Here is a 23616-nt window from a genome sequence, read left to right on the forward strand (position 1 = left end):
TCTTCTCAACTTAAGGAAAGTGATAACCAAAGCATGGCTGTTTATCACTGCAAGCTGGGCTCTTCTTTTCCAGATGGAAGAAAAGAGAGATAGAAAGCCTTACCTCCAATTTTCATAACCATCCCTTTCCTACCGTTTCAGAATGGCAAAACTGCTATGTACTGCCAAGAAGACCTTGACATGGTTCTGGCTTGTAATTTTGGTGCAAAAATATTTTTTTAAATTTAATAACACCAGAAAATATATTGTATTGCACTGCACTGCACTATACTATACTTATATCTAGCTGTCTAGCTATCTAATTTATCCTGTTCAAAAACAGCTTAATGCCTTTTTAAGTTAGAGATGGAGTTTTATTAAATGTCTCAATTGTTATCAGAATAGTATGTATGCATACACACATGCATACTCACATTGCAGCTGGGGAGTGGTGAGGGGAACTGGGTTGTGTAAGCGATGTGCTGGCGTGCATGCCCATGCGCACACATCTCAACTTGCGCGAGTTGGGCTGCACACACATGTGGATGTGCGCCAGCCCACTCCTCGCGCAAGTCAAGCTCCGTGCACACTCATACACCAGCTCACCGGTCACACGATCCAGTTCTGAATAGGCCACGGCCCAGTAGGGGGGCTGTGGCCTGGGGGTTGGGGACTTCTGGTATAGAACATAATTGGAAATTGCAAAATGTAAATAAGTGCAAATATATTCTGTTCTCTGAAAAATACAGACTTGATACCATGCCTTATATAGCAGAAACCATGAAAAATCAGCTTATCTTCATATTGGGTAAGACTATATAATTTTTATATAACGAATATATGCCAGTGATGGACATGATAATAAATCAATGGCATTGGTTGCCTGATATCTTGTCTCCATGGTGAGATGCTAATGGGAATGTCCAACAGTATAATGTGGGCCTAATGTCACTATTAGTGTTTTCCGGTGAGACTGGTCTATCAGGGCAACCTGGTCTACTCCAAATATGGGACGGAGCATACTGCTTCCGCTTTTGCCTTTCAGCCTCAGTCTAGGAGCCTTCACAGGCAGTCGCTTCTGTGACAGACTATTTATGTGTTAAATTTGAATTTTACTGACAATTTCCCTTTAATTCCCTTTAATTTTTTGTTGGTAAAATTCAAATGTAATGTCACGATACAATACAAGAACTAGTACTATAATTCACTGATTATATAAGTAGTATCTAATAGCTTTCAATAGTATTATTCTCCATAGATTTGCTTAACTGTCTTTTAAAATAATCTATGTTGATAGCCATATACACATTTTGTCTTAGAAAATAAGAAGTTTGACTCTGTGTGGAAAACAGTGTTTCCTTTTCTCTCCTGAAATTTCTCAACCTTCAGCTTTATTCAGTAATTGATTTCTATGATAAGACGAGGGAGAAAGAAATCTATCCACTTTCTCCACATTTGTAAAATTCTGTTCCTTTTTAATTAGTATTTTTAATTTAAAATATTTGTAGCCTTTCTTTGTGGATATATTGTTCCACCCCCAAAGGGTTCATTTGTCTTTTCTATAAAGTACTTTTTAAAATTTCCTATATGGATTCTGAAATACATAGTGATTGCAGTTTGGTCTAGTGGTAAGGGTTGTTGTGGAGAAAATAGGAGGAGGAAGAAAGTGTTTTGGATATATTCGCTGCCTTGAGTTATTTGTAAAAATAATAAAGATGGGATACATATAAATAAATAAAAAATAAAATATATTGCCTTTGAATCACTGTTGACTCCTGGTTACTATCTGACAAGTTCATGCAGTTTTCTTGGCAAGATTTTTGAAAGTGGTTTGGATTGACATAGATGACTTCAGGTCAGGGATCCCCAACCTGTGGGCCGTGGCCCACTTACCAGGCCATGGCCTGTTCACAACTGGGTTGTGTGGGTGGTAGGCTGACATGCGCACGAGCGGTGAGCACCAGCACTTGCAGCCCCACTTGCGTGAGCGGCTGTCACATGGCCCTGCCCCTCGCACAGAACCATGCCCTCTTTCCCCCCTCTCCCCACACCGGGCCGCCAACCTGGAAAGGTTGGGGAACCCTGCTTTAGGTAACCATATGTTGCTAAGGCGGACAGCCTTTCTGATATTTTGATCTGAAGATTACTGTGATAATAAGAGTAAAAGTGTCCTCCAAGATAAGGACAAACTTGACTCCAGTTTATGCCAGAACTTTATTAATGTACAAAGTATGCATAGAAGATAATATATTCCAATCCATTGACTTGGAATGGGAAAATATAGTACCTGTTAGAGATACCCAAGACTGGATATTTTGTAAATGCAAAACATTTAAGGCAGGGTTGGACTGTCTTGTATTGGCTAAGATCACATTTAACATTTGGGATGAGCTTGAGGACTCCAGTAGGTGAAATGGTGATATAAATTGATAGGGCCAGTTATTTTGCTTTCGTTTTTCTGGGTGGAGGTTTTAGTTCTATTAAGGTTATATGTGGGCTTATACCTAGAGATGTTAAGTGTTTCCTGCTTCAAATGACATTACGTTTTGACAGTTTTGATTAAGAAAAGCCTAAGGACTTTATAAAGAGACCGATGGTGTGCATGTTCCTCATCTCTGTATTAAGGGGAGAAATGTATCCAACTATATCAATCAACCTTGTTTTTGAAGAGAAGCACGTAATTCTAAATTCAGTGAAACTAAATGTTAGTGCTTGCTTAACTGTAGAGCTGAGGTAGCGGAAATTTCAACAGGAAAGTTATCCTCCAGTTATGCTGAACTAACACTGCCTCATTGCAGCCATTTTGGAATGTTGTCTGTGGATGATTGGAATTGTACATCAACACAGTTTAAGGCTAAAAGATAGGGGATGTCACCAACTCCTCACTACCTCTGCCTTGCTCAGTCTCTTCTCCCTCCTTTTTTCTGGAAAAAAATCAGTTTAAGGAGCACAGTTTACATCAAAGTGTTGGGTGCAAAGAGCATGCTTGATTTGCATATCCAATTGCTTGGATTGAAGTAATTACCATGTGTAAATGGATCTATTAATCACTTATTTAATTAATTTTTGGTCTTTCCTATGGCCACCTAATTCATACCCAATCCAGCATTCAAAGCATATCTAAAAATCTTTAGCAAAGCATTAATAAGCAATACGACCTGTTAACTACCCCATATCAATCAAGTTGATTGAGTATAAATGAATTTACATTCTAAACTAATGGCTGCAATGTCCATTCTTTTCTCCACCAGCAGCAGAAGGCTGTATATGTGAATGTGTGTTATGGGTTATGTAGCAGGTGTATTGACCTGAATCACAAAGTTCAGTACTTGTCCCCTTTTGTTTGCTTCTGAAGACAGAAATAGGAGATCTGTATTTCATATTGCAGGATGTTAAATGTTTGTGCCTTGCTTACGTATGCTTGTTTTGGCAAACTCCTGTTCTGATGATCTTAAATCTATGAGGTGTTAAGCCTGAGTAGTGTATTTAAACTTTTATCAAAACAAGGGACAATTCAAGATGAATCTTTTCCTCAGCCCCCAGCATTGCTGTGTTGAATGGCTTCTCCTTCTTCCTCAAAAACGTGGCTTTGTGTATTTACCTCCATTAACTTTAAATACCCTGTTCAGACTTATGCAAAATGTTTTGAGTGATAGCTCTGGGAAATGACATAGCCAAGTCATTTTACAACTCATTTCATTGAGTACATCTATTAGTCAATAAAGGGATTGTATGACACAAGAAAATATCTATTGCAAGCCATAAAACAAATATAGAGAGTTGTCATAATATCTGTGGGGTTGTGTATCACTGTAAATGATGAATCTGGCACATGAAATGAGAGGATATTTAAAGTATATTACTCTTTAAAAACAAACAACCAAATAAATATATGTTGTAAGCACTCCCGAAGTACTTGTAATTGTTTTCAATTTGTTTATCTCTTACATCCTAAAAATTCAGAGAAGTGTGAGGATTTGTCTTTCATTTGGAGTTGGCACTGATGGTAAATGACCCACTATTTTACAACGTTGTTAATATAACTGGGGCTAGCACAAAAAAGATTTTTTTTGGGGGGGAGGGGAAATGTATGATCTGTTGGTTCCATCTGATTTAACACATTTTTCCTTTGGTTGGTTCCATCTTATTTAACACATTTTTCCTTCCTGGTTTTTGTAAAATATAATTTAGATTTCTGTAATTTGTATTATAACTAAATTTTAACTATTTTGTATTTTCAAACTGCAGCTGTATTTGTTTTCCAATGAAGGAATGGGGTGAGGGAGAAATAGTGCCATAAAGAGGATCGATCATCACAGAAATATTTCTGTGCATCTAAGTTCTGTGCAACTCCTTACGAAATACTTTTCTTTTTTCTTTTTCACTGTCCCTTTTACAGAACAATTAATATTTAATTTTAAATAACAATAGTAAGTTAATAATGAATATCTGAAGGACTATAAAGATTGTCCACCCATAATGGTAGCCAATTTGTGAATAGGCAAACACTTTGAGGCAACCATTTTCTTTGTTTAATCATTTCCTTTCAAAACGTCAGATGTGCCTACCTTCCCAAAATGGTTGGGAATCCCTCAACTAGAGAGTCATGTACTCCTAAGAAGACTGAGGTTTGGGCTGAATTACAGATGGTGCATTCCATTATTTCTCCTTTCTTGGGTACTTAGATTGTTCTACTTGAACCAACCTGCTCTTTTTCTTACAGGTTACCTGGACAATGCCAGTACTTAGGGCTTCCAGTTGCTGATTACTTCAAACAGTGGATTAATCTCAAAAAGGTACTTTCATTGCTGATATGTCTCTCTTGCCCTCCCCATCTCAGTCTTTGTTGTCTCTTCATTTCCATCATTTCCCCTTCCTTCTATAGTATTCTTCTCTTCCTTCAAGGAGGTATTTAATAAGCGCTGCTGTTTTGCATTGAAATGAGGAGTTATTTTCTCAGAACCTGGGTGAAGCAAAGTTCCTATTGTATTTCTCCTAATAGAGTCTTACTGTACTTGATGGAATATGGTCTCCAGCTGGAAAATCTCATTGTAGTCATCCTGATATAGCACCTCTATGCATAATAACTTAGCATTTCCTAGGATAGGCTGGGTCAATTGGAGCATATCTAAATCTTTCTCCCCTAGAATTTCTAACTTTCCACTCCCTCCTCCCTGCCCCAAATATTAGCTAGCTATTTTTAGTCTTTAAAATGCTTAAGACTTTTTGTTTTATTCAGTTTAACAAAACTACCACTGAATCTCTTTTCTTTTGTAATTAAGTGACTATAGTTATAGCTGCTGAGATATGGATGCCTCCTTCATTTGTTGGTTCACACTTTATTGTTGGATTACTCAAATATCTTACATTTTTCTAAAACATTTTTCATGAGCCTATATGGATTAATTTGTGACTCCATCCCACTGAACCCAACTCTTTCTATTATGCAGTTAAGAAGTGGAAATTGGCAGAGAAATCAAGAAACTGCAGCACATAGATGTGCAGCAAAATTATTTTGTTTGAATCATGGTATAAACAAATAAGATAGTTTTGCATTTTAAATTCTATTTTCATTAAAGATGAAATTGCCGATAGTACTATTTCTCATTTTATTTGTTACATCAAAAAATGGTCAGGAACTATTCTGAGCAGTTATAGAAGGAAAATTAGCATAATCTGTTTTGTCAATTCGGAGTAGGGCACAAGTGTAATGAGGGAGAAGCTGGCAGCATGTGCCTTAGTTTGACAAGGATTTTCTTCATTCCCTGCTGTCAGAGTGAATCTCCTAGTTTATCATGAAAGTATGTTGGGGATTTTGTGCCACTCAGTAACCATTAAGAATTGCCACTTGAAGTTCACTAAACTTCTGGTGAATGTATATAAATGATATAGCTAATCAATATTGATGGATGTATCAAGAAGAAAAATAAAATATCCCTGTATAATAACATTTGATATGAGCTGCGTAAAACTCTTTGCTATATTGTACTTCTTGCAACGTTTTGCTTTCATTTGGGCTATTGACTTTTTGTTTTAAAAGTCTGACTTTCATATAATCTAATCTTACATTCCAATGGGAGAAAATATTTTTTCTAAGAAAAATAGCTTCATGTATAGAGCTTAGGTTATAATTCACATGGGTGGTGGGGTGGTTGTATCTTAGAATGGGGACAGCACAAAATCTCAGGATAGAGACATAGTAGAGATCAGAGTAGAGATCACAGGAAAAATAACAGTTGGGGTTAACATCAGCTGTAAATCACTTGCTTTCTTATCAGATAAGATGACTCATGCTGACTTGGTTAGAAGGATGTGAAGCATATTTGCTGTGCTTAGTATAGGAAGAGTAGCATTTGATTTTGTGCCAAGTCCTCACATTTTCTAGTCTCTGAAGTGACTTCATTGACTCTTCAGTTTGAAAAATCTCCTTCTCATGGAAAAGTTCTCACTTTTCTTCTAGCTTCTTGTGCACCAGGCTTTCCACTTTGCTGACTTGTCTATGGTCCAAAGACAGCCACAGATAAAAACTTTAGTTGCTAATTAGAGTAAGTAGAGCCAAAATTCCACTGAAGAATGTGTTCAGGTGGCTAAGTTTGAGAAGGACATCACATAGTCTTTTTCTCAAATTTCACAATTGTGATTGTGTTATATTAAATCTTGTCTATTCTGTGAGGTGATTATTGTTTTAGATTGAATGGGTTGATTTATCTATGTTATTGGGTATTCTTCAGGTCATTTTTTTAAAACAAATTTTCAAGAAGGATGTATAAGATATCTCTATATTGTTTTCACTTTCCCAAAGATACAGCGATTTTGAAAGATAATGGAGAATAGGGAGAGACTGGAGGGAAGAAACCCATGAGAATGGAGTGTGGGGAGAAAAAATGGAACATGCATGGTAGGTAGTGAATGGTAGTAAGGGAGAAGCCAAGAGAGTGTAACAACTAGCAAAGGTTAACATATCTTTCTGCTGCTGCTATAGTCATCTTTCAGAATTACTAATCATAACATCATAAAAAAACCCTAATGGGATTGCAGCCAGAAGTCTTAGAGATACTGTTTGGTTTAGGGAGATTGGAAGAAAATATTTAAGAAATAACAGCAGCAACTGACCATGGAATATGTCTAGGAGTGGAGAAACAAGCTTTGCTACTGTGTTTTGAAAACAGTTCTTTTGGAGACCTTTAATCATTTATAGATTTTATGCCCTGGTTCTGTATCTAGTCATTGGTAAAATAACTGGTGACTCAGAAAGGCTTGCTATTTGATTGGGAAGTACTATTCTTAGAAAAGGTCAGGGCACCTGTATTTTCATTGTTTCCTATTCTTTACACTAGAACATAGAGGAAACTGATTCATTCTTTGGGACCTTGCATGACTTGATATGCTATTGTTGCATGAGAAGCTGTCCATTTCCTCACACCTAGCTATCAGATCCAATCGTCCATCTTGAATATTGCAAGAAAGGAAAGAACTTCCAGCATGCAGAGGTTAATAATAGGGCTGTGCAAAGTACTCAGAGCAACACGGTGTGAAGCACTTTGGTGAAAGTGAAACACTCCTCTTTGTAATATGGAGACAGCTGCATCCATTGGTAAGCTGGGAATAGCTGCTGTGAAAGCTGTCCCAGTCATCTCCATATGTGTATGCACATGTAGAGCCACTTTGCTTTGCTAGCCGTTTCTGCAGAATTTGGGCATATCCACCTGCAAACACTCTGGAAGAGCCTTGAGCCACACCAAGCCTTTGAGGAATTGCTGCTGGCTTAGTACTTTGAGTTTTCACTTGCATCAGTGCACTTCACAAAGCAACCTCTTGAATGTGCTGTCCAGTCGTATTAATGGCAACTTGATACTTAGTGCAGTGAACGAATAAGATCCAAGATTTTAGGATAAATACAATCCTTGTTCATGGCTGCATATGTTGTCAGAAGTTTTATTTTTCTTTGTCCTCAAATGCTTCTTCTTGTCAAATCATATTGCATTCTTGCATTTTTAATGTCACTGAACTAACGTGTATCTTTTGTAAGTCATCAGCTTTAGAGAGTTTATCAGATTTTATGCCTTGTTTAGATCAAGCTTTAGCAATGCTGACCAAAATATGGATGTTTTAAGAATGTTTGTGTGTATCAGATTTTTCTTTAAACTCTGTGTATTGCCAGTTTTGAGTTAGTTGCTGAAACCTTTTTACTGTGTCTTTACTTCTGCTATAGTCAAAGGCAGTATTTACCGTTGCAATTAATAGAGCCAAAAATTGTACTTTATCATCAAAATACGCAGTACAGATTCCTCAGACAAGAGAAACTCTTTTGTCTGCAAATACTATGAGCATCGATGATGCTGCATAAAAGATTGGTAGTAGCAGTTGCCATATAATAGCATGCAGTTCCTCAGGCTGTGTAATAAACAGCTTTGATTACAGGGAGCAAAAGGGATGCTCTCATACAAACAAAACAGCTTTATTCATCACCAGTACTATCTCCATCCATCCACTTAATATATTACTATATTATTCCTATCTATTCCCATCTCAAAGTGGTATATAAATAAAAAATTAAAAAAACAAATACAAGAATAATGTTAAATTAAAACAATATAAAAACATTTTCATTAAATGGAGAGGTAGAAAGCCAAAAAAAAAAATATATTACACAGGGAAGACCTATGTAAGACTTATGTATGTGAAGACAGAGATTTGTAAAAACATAATGATAGGTACCTCTTGGATTTGGGTAGGAGTTTAGTCCAAAGAGGGAGTGCTACCACTGAGAAGACTTCTCTGCCAAGCTCTGCAAACTGTGGAACAAGCAGCAAGATCTCCATATAGCCAGACTTGTAATGGAGAGTGATGATATGTGTACTCTTTCTGTTTTTAACAAGCAAAATTGTCATTTCCACAGTTTTAACATCTCCATGGTCAGGTGCTTCACTTAACAAACTGGTCTCTGCATTTTCCACCAATTGCACCTTTGGCTCAAGGATATTCTCACATATGTGCATTAAACTAATGTAAGCAACAGTAATTAAATTGTCCTTGAACTAAAAAGGGTAGAAACTTTCTAAACAAAGTTCATATATTAACTGAATATATAAACAGGCCTGCTCATTTGGGCCTTCAGTAATAGTGAGTTTTCCTAATTTTGGAAAGTATAACTGTATTTTAGAACAGGCAGTTGTCACTTGTCATATCAAGAAACATCCTGTTGTCAGGATTTGGTTTCAGTTCTTGGATTTATTATTTCTTTGCTTCAGAACATGTATAGCCTCCCCTGATTCAGATATTACACAGAAGGAGAGTTGAATGTCATCAGCACATTCATAACATCTTACCAATTTTTTTTTTAATGACTGGTCCTAGTGGCTTCATACAGAGCCTTCAAGATATCTTGGGCTCAGTATTATAGGAAAGAGAAGTGGATGGGGGCAATCTTTACTGAGAATATCATGATACACAACTACAAAAAATCAGGCTGTTGTAAAAACAGTTCTGTTGTGCAGAGCAAATGGTTTCTTGATTTTTACCTAGCACTACTAGTGTAGTGCATGTTACAATTGAACGGTAATGCCAAATACAACCTTAGTAAATATTTTAGCACAGGTAGACATTTCTAGAGTTTAGGGCACTTTTGTCTTATAATATGCCTCCTTGAATTGCATGCATATGCTCTGCATAATTGTGTTCACTGGAATATCAGAATTCAAGCTATATATCAAATGACAGCATGGAGTTGACTGGAAAGATTAGTTATGCACTGGCACACACTTCATGCAAAAATTTACCAGAAGATTGGCGCTTGCCTGGACCTCTTCATGTCTCTTTGCTGGTTCTGTTGGAATTGTTGCTTTAGGATATGAAATTGTAGCTTTGTTTGAGAACTTAGAGTTTAAACCTGAATATGTTAGCACTTTTTGAAATTAAATTTCAGAACATAAAAGAGATAGTAAAATTAGAAAATAAACAAAGAAGCACAAGAAAAAGATATATGAAGAAAGGCTAAAGATTAGGACTTTCTTGTAATACTCTGTCTTATCTGTTAAGATTCCAAACAGAAGTATATAAAATCATGGATAAATAAAACAAAAAGATCCAAGAATCAGATCTTGAGCTGACCAGTGAATTTCCAATGAAATTAAAAAGCAGCAGGTTTAACGGGAAGCATATAAACTATTTTCACAAGGCTCGTGGTTTATGTGGAGGAGTCTGCTGTCAGTTCTTCTTGGTAACAACAACAACAATAAAACCCTCTAGACAAATTAACAGTATCAACTGACCTTGTATTAGGATGTGATGGGCATCTATCCTAATGCTTAGGACATCTCTAAACTTGAAAATTAGTGATTAGAGTGGGATGACTAAGAGTACACTGTTATATTTAGTGGAGCATCTTTATCAGACAGGGATACAATATAAGTTAGTTGAATTTTTGGTTTGATCAAAGCACCAAGTTTATATATTTTACTATTAGGCAAAGATAGCTTAGCTGATGCAAAATAACCTGCTTAATTAGCATTCCTGCTCTCAAACATCTGCTCAACTATCTAGTCTGGAGATGTTCTTATAGAAATGTGATAGAGATGCTGTTTGTCTGAAATTAAAATTTGCTACAAGTTGTTCTTGTTTTCTTCCTTGCTAGGTTTAGCATATTGTAGAGTTTGCATTTTTTAAAATGTATTTCTGTACATCTTGTTGCCAAGTGCAGAAGGCCCTTTTTTTTTATTTACCTAGGCTTTTAAATTGTATTTTAATTCAGACTGTTTTAGTTTTAGGGGATTAGCTTGCTGCTGTGTAATTTGCATTGTATCTTTATTTTGATTTTACTGCATATGTTTTAATTCAGACTGTCTTTTTGACCTGTTTCACTGTAAAGCACTGTGATAACTTCGACAGCTGGTCAGTTTAAATTTTTTAATAAATAGGTAAAGAACTCTATTCTTTCATCTTGTTGCATGAGATCAACTTGTTGGTCATGTGGTAACTGAAATGATACTGGTAACTGTCCAATTACGGATATGTATAGACAGATGCATTGATCTGATCCAGGAAGGAAGATGTGTTTCTCTTGTCTCTCCCTCCTGGAAGGCTGAATGTGGCCAGCGTGCTACCCCTTTGCCTTTAAATCTGTCACACAGCTGTCTTGAACTCTGGAAATCCTTTCACTCTCTCCCTCATCTTGTTAACATGTGTTGCCTTTGGGGTAATCAGGGAAAAAATATTATGTCCTTTTACAATTACCGGGTTTTGGAATATTAAAATGTCTCGCTGCATCGGCAGTGTTATTTTGATTGGTATTCTAACCTTTGACTAGCCCATAAAGCGAGCCGCTCTTCGAGCCAATATTGCAGGTCTGAAATTTAATTCCGAAATGATTCCAGATAATAGGGAGACAGATAATATATGCATGAAGGATATTATGTTTGGACTAAATGCAGCAGGGCCAGGGCTTGGGAGTTGAATAATAGCCCAGAGTGAGTTATAATCTGTGGGACAGAAATACCTTACTGTCAGGGCCAGGAGAGGAACTCTTAAATCAAAGAGAAAGAGCTAGCGGGTAGTCACCGGAGACAAAAAGGGCATCCAGAGAGGCCTTAAAGAAACTGAAGTATACTCACTGAAGTGTACACTGCAAAGAGTTCTCCAACCTAGATGTATAAATATCATTTACAAATAAAAGTCAAATTTGTGGCAATAGAATGTGAGTTTTGAAATCAAATGTCAGTGTTTTTAAATTCACTTTTTGCTTTTTCATACTTGTGTCCAGGATATATAGCAAAGACATAGTACAACTACAGAAATGGGGGGGGGGGAGAGCTATTTAGTACCTATTTCAAATATCGCTAGAATGTAGTTCAGTGAGTCAGCACTCTTTGCATGTTTGTTGTTTAAAGAAAGAAATAGCAGCCTTATCAATAGGGCCCTTGTTATCATTTTCAAGGAGTTAATGGTGGATGACATTATTCTCTCAGTGTAAAGCCATCTGTAGTGATTCATTTTACCTGCCCTGGATAATTTAAATATATTGAAGCATTTAAATATATTGTAAAGGATTTGTCTGAGGACCCATCTTTTTCCTGTGAAACTCGAATATTAGAATATGTTATTTAGTATGTTCTTAGAATTGGCTTGATGGCCACTGAACTATTTTTTAAAAAGTTTTAAATATTCTGAATGGGGTTTTTGGCTAATTTTATTTTTGACCTTTGTTTTACTATTATTTTTAAATACTATCTAATGCTAATTTTCTTGTTAGAACTTACCGGTATTGGGTATATTAAGAAAATAGGCTTGGAATTATCATGAGATAATTCAGTAATATTTGTTTATTAAAGGGTAAAGCTAAGGCTGTACTGAATAACATTTAATCTAACGTCAGTTGACCAAATAAAACACAGTTGACAAAAGTTGTAGCTCTGGCTCACTCAGCATTGAATTGTATTTATCTGAAAGCCTGTCTTTAATTTATAGCCATAAAAGTGTTTTACTTTGGATATTGAAAGCAAAAAGGGTTTTCTCAAATAATGCTTGCATGTTTTTTTTTATACATTTCTAACTAGCATTCATCATATGGACATAACACAATGCAATGCAGCAAATGGTAGACTTCATCTACAGCTGGTCCAGACCAACTCAGCTTGTTATAGCTGTACATCACTGTCCTGGGGTGACCCATCCTGAAATGTTAGGCTATGATGCTTAAGCATTTGTGCTCGTTGTTTATAATCCTTCTAGTTACCATCTGGTCTTGTCTGTGATGGTTGATGTGTGGCTGCATAGGCTAATTGCTAACATAGACCTCTGCCTGCTATTTTGCCTGAATGCTGTTGCTGCACAGTGCCACAATTAAGGAGTTTATAATATTAGATGACATTTTTGACAGTTTCTTTTAAAAAGTTTTATTTAAGACAAGGATGTATGTTCTGTTATGTTACAACTATATTATAAGAATGGCTGGACTGAAAGAGATGACAGCTGGAATCAGATTTGGAGATTTATTTATTGATTGGCCAAAGGCTGTAATAAAAATTTATTTATTCAACTTGGAGGTTAAAATTCTAAGAATGTGAGATATGCAGATGATGCCATTTTGTTAGCTCAAAATAAGACTTCATAGAGCTCGTCATGAATGCAAAAATGGAAATTGAAAATCTGGGTTAATATTAAATACTAAGAAAACAAAGAAACTGTCAGTCAACATAATTAGTAAAGTTACAATTGATAGCGAAAGGTAAATGTGGTAGATATCTTTGTCTTCCTGAGCTAAAAACTAGATTAAGATGGATAGTGTGGTGGAGAACTAAAGAAATTAATCTTAAGAAAAAGGGCAATGACAAGATCAGAAAGATAAGGAATTTCTATGACAACAAAGATCAGAGTAGAACTTAATAGAATGTATAGAATCATAGAACTAGAAGGCAATTAAGCAAGGTATTTCTTGTTCTAATGAATGAAAGAGAAGAAAGATGGGGACCTTTGAATTATGGATTTGGAGACTATTACTAAGAGCATCATGTATTGCAAGAACCAATTGGCTCTAAATGAAATAAAGGCTGACTGTTCCACTGAGACAATGATGAGCATTCACTTTGGGCATGTGATGTGATTGGTTGATGAATCTGGGAAAAAAAGCACTACATGTGGCAAGGTTGAGGGATGTAGAAAGAAAGTTACAGATACAGACCTGTGCATGAATATAATTAAAATATAATTAAAATCATTGGAATATCCTTGGAGGAAATATATATTATTGCTTGGAATCGGTTGAGGTGGCAGGCATTTATCCACTAACTTTATGGTAGCAACTATTGCTTTAGACAGAATTGGCTAAAATTTCAAAATGTTAACTTTTAAAAATATGTGTGATGTCTTAATATGCGTATGTATGTGTGGTGTATACACACACACACACACACACACGCACACATCAAGACATCACATATATTTTTAAAAGTTAACATTTTGAAATTTTAGCCAATTCTGTCTAAAGCAATAGTTGCTACTATAAAGTTAGAAATGTAGAAAAAAATGTGAGTCTTCTTTTTTTAAATTAGCATAAACTATAGAAATGCTGGGATTAAAGTTTGTAATTTGAGACAAATAAATTTTGAAAATGTGTTCCACTCCATATGCATCAAGAAGTGATTTTAATATCACAAGCTTTTTCTTTCTTTCCTTTTGTGGGTATGTATATGTATTAGTTTGTGTAATCTCTAAATAAAGTAGTAGGTAGAGTAAGTTGGGTACCTAATGGTAGAGAAAGGGATGCAGTTTCTAAAATGTGTACCTATATCAGTGTATCCTGAGTTTTTGAAGGTGTGGCAAAAATAAAACAAAAACCTCACCATCCTATATGATCAACTATATTAATTATGTTGCTTTTGAAGCTATTTAAATTATTTAAATTATTAAATTCTGATGCTGCCAATTAGAAAAAAAGGCTATGGACTTCTGAAAAGTAAAGCTGTTGGTTTGCAAAATGGGTAACCATTGTCTGACTATTGCAAGAATTGGCTGTTGATCAAATAAATGTGCATATCCTGGCTGGTGTGCTAGTTGCAGCCTGATTTGGAATGAGAAGCCCTTGTGACAAGGATTTATGCGTTTATCACGTCAAGCTTAAACTACTGCAATGTACCATTCTTGCTGTTGTTTTTGAGGACTACATGGAAATTACAGTTGGTTGGGAGTGCAGCTGCCTATTTACTAGCAGGTGAGACCCACTCTGTTCTAATGTACTACGGTATACTGGCTATCAATGGGTTTTCAAATCCAGTTCAAGTAACTGGTGTTAACATATAAAGTCTTACATAATTTGGCTCAGGGATAATATACAGACCTCCAAACATGGGTCCATATAATCTTTTCAAAAAGGAGAGCTTTAGACTCCTGTCCTGTGTGAGTTCAGAAGTAATGTACAGCCTTAAAGAACTTTGTAAATTGCTGTGAGATAGCAGACTATGGATGGTCCTTGGTTAACTACTTGTTCAGCAGCCGTTTGAACTTACAACTGAATGAGTGATATTTATGAGTTCCGGCTGTTGCAGTGCCCCTGTGGTCATGGGGTTGTAATAGTCAATCAGTGCTGATATGCTGAGGGTATAACCCAAAATACATATAAGACAGAAATAAACTTTTTTGCATGGATGCACTGTGGTGATGAGGTGATGAAATTTATTTTACTATAGAGTTCTAAAACTACTTCCAGTATTGGCTTAAATCTAGAAGAACATCAGAATAGAGGATCATGGCATCTTGTAATTAAAAGTTTTGAACAGCAACATTTGAGGATATAATAATACAGGTAGGGCTTATTTATCAACCATAATTGGGAGCTGCAACTCCATTGCTAAGTAACACAGTTGTTAAGTGAAACATTGTGTGACTGCATTGGACTTATGACCTTACTTCTGCTTCTGTTAAGCAAATCACTGTGATCTTTAAGCGAGACATCATATGACCGTGACTTGCAATTTCATTTATACCTTGTCCATTAACTCTGCTTGTTGGAAGCCAGCAGTAAGTTGGAAGTTGCTCCGGTTTGCTTTTAATGATCTAGGCGACAGCCATAAATGCAAGGTTTGATTGCAAAGCTGTTTTTCTTCTAATTTCAAGCTGTTTGCTAAACAAGGCAGTTGGTAAATGAGTACTAACTGTGTGTTTAAGAACAGTTATGAATCTGAAACTTCAAACTGAATGTAAGACTAGAATTAGCTAATGGAACAAATATTGTTCTGGACTGTCACCTTCTGGGAAGGAATTTCTTGGTCTCGGAAATGCAGGGGTGGGGGAAGGAATGAGCAAATATTACGGGGGAATTTCAGAAAAGATTGCTCAGTCCTGAGAAAAAGGAAACCATAAGAGAGAATCTCCAAAATAATTTTTAGGGAACAGAAAAACTCTGGCAGGCTTTCAAGATTGTTATTCTACCCTAAAGCAATCAACAGCATTCCTGCAATTCCTGCCATGCTTGTTTTTTTGATCTTGCCTGTCTCTAAGAGTTGACATCATCATTAATTTGATATTCAATCATGGCCTACTTAAGACTTCTGTAACCAGGGTATATTTCAGATGCATAGACCTCCCTTCCCAGAATTTTCAGAAATGCCACATTGTTGGGAAATTCTGTGAGTTGAAAGCCATGCCTCTGGAGTGTATCCAGTTAGAGAGCTGCTTTAACAGATGCTGACAATCTTGACTTCTCCCTGGCACCATATTCACTGCAAGGACAACTTTTCCTTTCTGATATTTTGCTGGACTTCATAAATACCTGAAATCAGCTGAGAAGCTGGAATGCTTGCAACAGTAGTGTGAAAGAGACAAACCTGACCTTACAGTTGACCCATCCTGTCCCCCAGTCGATACTAGAGCAAGAGTGAAGAAGGGATTAAAAGCAGGGCATGTCTTACAATAGTCGTGCAACGTGGACTGCATTCCAGGACTGGTGAGAGTGGAGGGAAAATTATCGTATACATGGAAAAGGATGGTTGAATGGATCCAGCAAGCTGAAGAAAAAAGAGGGATGTTTCTGGAATGAATATCCGTCTCCTCATTCTGATCGCAATCTTTTAGGACCTAACATTGAAGAGTTTGCAATCACTGAAGAGTAGCCAAGCCTTATAGGAGCTTTTTGGCAAAGATGGTATGCTGTAGAGTTAGTTATTCCTGTGCTGCGAAGTGGAGAAAATCGTTTGGTAAGATATGAGAAGATAAATCTTGCACAAGCCTCTCTTTTGTTCTCTTTACCCACTCTGTATAGCAAACATGAAGAATTCTCACTATGCAAAATCCCTTCACACCCCTGATTCCTTTAAGGAGAGGGAGGAGGGATGAAGGTTAAATGCAGCTCATTGAGATTAAAGTATTAGCTGCCTCTTATGGCAGCACAGAGGTAAGCAGTGCATTCTTCCCCCTGCCTATCTATGCAGGCAGATGTATTTTTTATCATTGGAGTTGCAAGTTGAGAGGTCAATGTTTTGTTTAGTTTGCCTCTGACAGATAACCTCAGTTCAGCATGTATGGCAGAAAAAGCAGCTTTTTTAACTATTAGAGACCACTCTGATGTCTATCCTGTTAGGAGTTGGCCTGCATCCTTCCAGTTTCCTTGATACTGTCAGAGAAAAATAACTACCAGAGCTCTGTTGAATTCACTTTTATCTTCCACTGTTTTGGACTTTTAATATTGACATAAACCTTAAGCTCTCCATCACCCTCTTCAAACTAAAGTTCCTGATTATGTTTGTATGAGGTAAATATCCAGTGTATCCATTGTAACGTCTTCTGACCCACTTCTTCTGCTGGTGCTCATGTTATTGGGTTACTATAATTAGAAAATTGTATCTAAGTACAGTGTAACATGTGTATATAATTTCCCCATCATTATTTATTTTACTTGGCTTTATAGTTCTCCTGTATCTAGTCTATAGACACAAGCCATCATTAGAGAAAATCTGAACTAGCTAGCGGTAGGTTTTAAATGTTAGTTAAATAAATGAAAGAGTTGGATGCTTGGGTAAGCCTTGTGTGTAGAATCAATTTATAGTCTCAGGAAAATTAAAAAATAAAACAATTTACAATATAAATACAAAATCTGTAATGCAGTCAAACCAGCAAAATTCATAAAACCGCAATGAAATTGTTAGCCACTTAAAATTACACCTGGAATGATGGAAATATAAAGTACAATAAGGCAGCAGGAATATTTTTTCCTGGAAATTGTGTTCTATTACTATGGCAACCACCACCAATAAGGCCTCCCCCCCCTTGTATCTGCTAACTTCATGGGAAAAGAGTTTCTGTTGGAGGACTGCATTGAAAAGTCTAATGCAGGAATTGGTTACCTGCATCTGCCTTTCTTGTAATTTCATGTAGTTTCTGGGGTAGAAGGAATTAAAAGGAAAGAGGGGAGGGAATGGAAATGTACTTTAAAGATGTTTCTGACGTTTTATAAACCTTGGGGTTTAACAAATGCTGTTTTTATACAGGGATGGCATTATTTAATTATATATGGATCTTCTCAAAGGCAGAGAAATTATATCCTACCACGTTTTGGTTCTTAACCTACCTATTCCATATACTCTTTCGCTGCCACTACCATCATGTGGCCCCAACAAATTATCCCCAGGAAAATATGGTCCTCTATGGAAGACTTGTCCTAATGTATTAGGGTAGTACATTGGAGGTGAGCGTTCGTACAAACATATTCTTAAATTATAAAATATTGAAAAATCTAAAACAGTACTTGAATCAGAAAATAGATTGGGAGCGCATGAAGGGACTGGCCCATGGGTACATTCCTATGTAAGAATATGCACATTTTTAAATTAGAAAAGCATTGTGCCTGTGAATATTTTGTATTGATGTATAATCAAATAATGCCATCTCTGTATAAAAAAAGTTATCAACAGATTTGCTAAACCCCAAGGTTTACAAGACTGCAGGAACATTTTTAAAATGCATTTCCTTATAGGTATCATTTAGTACAAAAAAATACTTCTTGGATTACTGCTTTGCAAGCTGCACTTATTGCCAGTTGGCTTCCAGGCACAATTCAAGATGCTGTTTAGCAACTGTAAATCCCTTCTTGGCATGGGATCTGGTTATTTGAGGGATAAGAGGAGAGTGGGATTGCTCTAGGTCACTTCAACTAAATGTAATCTATTGGGACCAGAAAAGATGCCTTGTCTGTCTCAGTGATTTTTTCTCTGGAAGAGTACCCCCAGAGATCCATATGGTTCCCATCCTATATCAGCTGTTCCGCAAGTTTTTGAAAACCTATGTTTGGTCCCAGGGCTGAGTTAGGGTGGCTGACAAGTCTCTGTTGATTTTCTTTTGATATGTTAGGTTTATCTATTCCAAACATACTTCTTTTTGTTCTTTTAATCTTTCCTATTTTTGAGTTGTAAACTGCCCAGAATAATTAGAAATTGGGTAATAATCTAATCTAATCTAATCTAATCTAATCTAATCTAATCTAATCTAATCTAATCTAATCTAATCCTTATTAGAGGTTTTCAAAAATAGATGTACATAGCATCATGAATAGTAGTCTGACATGCAAATTGCAACAACCTGAATAACTGAGGCTAGACTATTTCTGTAAGGTTATAATTGGCATACACACCTGCAAACATATTATTTCAGAGGAAGTGCAACTCCTTATAGCATGAAGACCCTATTCTTTTGTTTAAATAAATGTTCACAATTCCTTAAACTCCTTTTTTGTTAAGTTTCTTTTTTGTCTTTCACCCTCTTTATTACTCCAGTATTTCCACAATTCATTTATGTAGATACATTTATACACATACCCTTTATTTGTTTCACTGCAATAGTTTAATATTGGGGAGTTCAAATCAAGACAAGTTAGTAAAAGAAATTTAGCAGTCTAAAATTAAAATTAAAAAAAATTAAAATTAAAAAAATCATTAGAACATTGAAAAATAATAGTAAATCACATAACACAACAACAAATACAATTTAAAATTGGCACAGCCAATAGCACATGTGCTTCAAATGCCTGATGGGACAAGATTATTCTCTTTGCCTTCCAGTATGGGGGCCTCTTGAACCCCTTGGGGGAGGTTTTTCCACAGGATTGAGGGGTACTGCCAAGAAGTTTGTCCCTGCCAGAGGAGAGAAATCTAAAGCATAACAGGGCTAGCAGATTTAATTAGATGGAGATGAACCTTGATCTAACTAGAACTGAGCAATTTCTGTTGGTTCACTTTTTCACTGATTTCTTATGAATATAGGATCTTATACTATAATTTTAAAAAAGCAACCTGCAAAAATTTCCTGGGAGTATTTTCTGGAATTGGCTGTCCTGTCTTTAATTCCTATACTATACAGCAATTTACCTTGGCAGCTTTAAAATGTATGAGCTTCAACTCCCAGAATCCCCTTTGGTTTTATATCATGTTTGTTGAAAGAAGTGGAAGTATTAAAAGTATTTTTAATATAAAAAAAGAAGTGCTTATAAAAATCTTGCACTTCAGAAATAGGTTTCAGTGTAAAATGATTTTAAAACACACATTACAAAGACCAGCTTTTAGACTAATATTTCCAATGCAGAAGACAAAGCGAATATCATATGGTATAACCTTTTTTCATATGAAATATAGTTTTATAATGTGCTCATCGCTGAGGAATGTCCCAAGGCCAGTACTGGAGCTAACATCTTTCTGAAGTGGTAGAAATGTGTTAATGTAAGTAACTGAAAAACCGCACATCTTTACTCTGAAGAGGGATAATAATGATGGTGTTAAGGTTTGTTAGAACAGTGAAAAATATGTTTCTGCTCTGTAAGGAATGTACACTTTTAAGTACAACTCAAAACAATTAGAATCCATTTATGAATGTTCTTGCTAAAAAGGTATGTTTAGAAAACTGTTGCAATTATTTGTCAAATGTTGTCCAAATGAGTGGTCTCTAAATTTGAGGTCTGGATATAACCTCTGAGACTCATTGTGATTTTCTTTATTAATATTTTAAGAATTGTTTAAGGGCACTAGTTTGATTTTGTTTCCCACTTAGCTTTCAGTTCTCTTGTGCAAATGTTTGAGATGGTAAATCTTTCAAACAAGAGGATGCCAGTTCTTGACTTCAAGGTTTTGTTATAGGACTCTGACAGGTGAGGAATTGTTCCTTTATAAGGTAATGGGTATTGGGATTTCTAGCCTATGAAGTCTCTTGGTGTTTTTCTTCGCTTCCATTTTTTGTCTCACTACTGATATTTGGTCCCAGATATCTCCAGGCCCTTGGGACCTGCCAAATTTTTCAAAGCAAAAAGCTTTCAAAGATCATGTATTATTCTCATTGATCCATATATTCTGTTTATAAGTAGCAGGACTGTGGCTGACAGCATGGGGCTTGGTTTTTTGCTTTTATTATTCAGAGACATTTGTAAGTGGCCTTACAAATATTATATGGCAGAGCTTCTCTCCTGCAAGGAAGAGGATTATTGCCTGTTTGGAAAATTGAGTTAGCTTTTGATCTGTTGTGGTTATCCAATCAGGAAATGACTAATGCATTAATGATCAAGAGTCTTCCAGAATTAGGAATGAGTGAGGTTGGCCAGATGAATTTGTGCAAAATTACTTGCCACTGGTGCCATTGAGTAGAAGCTGCAAAGCCAGGAGGACCACCCAAATTGCACACCAACTCTATTTGGGAGAGAGCTATCCTGTTAAAAACTAAGGATAACAATTATTTGGATCCCAGGGTCCAAAATCTGAAAGCCACTCCATCTTCGTAGGGTTTTGTTGTAGCCAGTTCCTTCCCATCCAGGCATTTGGGAAGCACCTGAACAGCATCATCTGCCTGGCCTGGGATAGATATGTATAACTAAGTATCACCTGCATAGCAGTGGTCCTCTTACCATCAAATGACCTCACCCAACAGATTCATATAGAGTGGGGGACAGGATATCTGAGCCCTAAATGTCCCCTCTTACAATACCAATTAAAACTGCCAATGGAGGAAGGAGTACTATTGCAGAATAGTGTTCCTGATTTCTAATCCCCAAAGGCAGTTTAGTATGATACCATGCTTGTGATATTGATACCTTGCTTGATGGCATTGAAAACCATTAAGAAATCCAGAAAGGCCAGGACAGACCTAGATTAGATTATCTACTTCATCTAGTGACTTCCAAAGCTAAGCTCAATGACATTCCCTCAAAAAGGAGTTGGAGAATAGATAAAAATTGTTCCTTACTATTAGCACAAGGATGTCCTCTTGAGAAGGATTCTCATCATTGCCACCTTCAAGGTAAGAGGCATTATCAACCCATAGATTCATCCATAGGTAGCTCCCTGCGGGGCTTTAATCAACCAGGAGGAGCAAGAGTCTAGGACACATGTGGCAGAACTCACAGCAGCAAGAATCATCATATCTATTTCCTCAAGATCAACTGGCTCAGGTTTTTCCCTAGGACACGCCTAAGTCGTTTCCATAGCTGGAGTCCAATTCAGAGCTCAGACAAACAAATTTATTTGACAGTTGCCTAGAATAACCCTAACTTTAAACTTCCTCTGAAACTCTACTGGACTCATCAGTTTCTTCTACCTTATGGAGGAGAGAACTCTAGAGCCAAGAGGGAGTGATCTATTATTGACAAGGTACTAATATTAACTTCTCCAACCCCAGTTCCCATTGTCACTGTTCTAAGGCCAAAATAATAAAATAAAATAAAATAAAAATCTTCCTTGTGTCCCATTTTCCCATCCCCCCCCAAAAAGAGTCAGGTCATCGGTAATCTGGATCAGGGCTATGGTGGCTATGAACTACTAACAGCTAATTACTATCTTGAATGTCCTAAAGCTGGCCAGAATCACTGAACCTAGCCATTGCACTTCCACCTTGGTAGTACATGAAAACAAACAAACAATTTTTATCCACGTTGAATCTGCCTGTCTGGTGAGAACTGGGAGAGAGGGCTTGCTGTGGGAATTGAGTCTTCAAGGATGTCAGGCTTGAACCCTTTCAGTGATGGGAATACCGGTAGTTTATTGCCAGATAACCAGACTATCCCTTCTGTACTACAGCCAAAAATATGGCTCTTCAAAAAGTCATTTTTGAAGAGTGAGATCATGCTATTTTGAAAGGGCACATTGTGACAGAGTCACCTTGTAGGGGAGATGGGTAACATACATACATACATACATACATACATACATACATACATACATACATACATACATACATAAATAAATAGTAATTTGAAGCCTAGATGGCATTGATGACCTGTACTATAGCTGTGCCTGGTTCAACAGGTGCAGCTCTTCACCTATAGTAATCCATCCACTGTTTGGATTACTGCAACCACATTTTATAAGGGCTGAAGATGGCTCAGAAATTTTAGGTAGTTTAGAATGTGTCAGTGGGGTTTTTATCTACACCAGAGGTCCCCAACCCCCGGTCCATGGACCGGTACCGCGCCACGGCATGCCAACAAGCGGTCCGCACAAACAAGCAAAGCTCTATACGTGGGATGCAAGCAACACACAAAACCGTGCCCTCTCTGGTCCGTGGAAAAACCTTTCTCCATGGAACCGGTCCCTGGTGCCCAAAAGGTTGGGGACCTCTGATCTAGACCACATAACATTAGTCGTAAAATGATAGTCATATAGGTTGTTAGTTGGACTCCATGGAATCATTTATTGTAGTACATTTGGTGTTCTTTTTGCTGAGGGGGAGCAAAAAAAAAAAACTACTGGCAGGGGCAGTGTTACTCAGCATCCAAAGATACACGGGACAGAAGAGGATGTTCTGCTGTCGCTTTCTGGCTTTGGAATGTGCGTGATGGCGGACCTACTGTTTTCGGCTCCGTAGTCTCCGCGGGGTCCTCAGCGGAGATGGGGGAGCCTTGAAAGGTCCGGGGGTGCTCGCCGGCCGGAGTTGGAAGGAGGAGAGGGTCGGCGAGCGAAGAGGACGTGTCGGACCGCGGGACCACCTGGGCGGAGCCGCGAGCCGTGAGTGGAGAGCGGAGCAGCCGAGCGGAGAGGCCTGGCGGAGAAGTCGGAGAGGCCGGGCGAGTAGAGCGGAGCCGGGCGGCCGGGGAAGCCGGCGGCCGGTCGTCTCGGGGCCTGGCGGAGAAGCCGGAGAGGCCGGGCGAGTAGAGCGGAGCCGGGCGGCCGGGGAAGCCGG

The 23616-nt window shown here is 37.3% G+C and overlaps 1 protein-coding gene across 1 annotated transcript in view; it reads left to right on the plus strand.

Moving 5' to 3' along the window:
* ERI3 (ERI1 exoribonuclease family member 3) overlaps nucleotides 1-23616 on the plus strand; it is a 239052-nt gene that overhangs the window by 85139 nt on the left and 130297 nt on the right. The window contains exon 8 of the mRNA XM_015811347.2: nucleotides 4703-4775. Within this exon, the coding sequence (XP_015666833.2) occupies nucleotides 4703-4775 (73 nt within the window). The remainder of the gene's footprint in view (nucleotides 1-4702; nucleotides 4776-23616) is intronic.

This window comes from Protobothrops mucrosquamatus, unplaced genomic scaffold, assembly GCF_001527695.2.
Source record: "Protobothrops mucrosquamatus isolate PMUCROS unplaced genomic scaffold, P.Mucros_1.0 scaffold39, whole genome shotgun sequence".
In the NCBI taxonomy this organism is placed as follows: Eukaryota; Metazoa; Chordata; class Lepidosauria; order Squamata; family Viperidae; genus Protobothrops; species Protobothrops mucrosquamatus.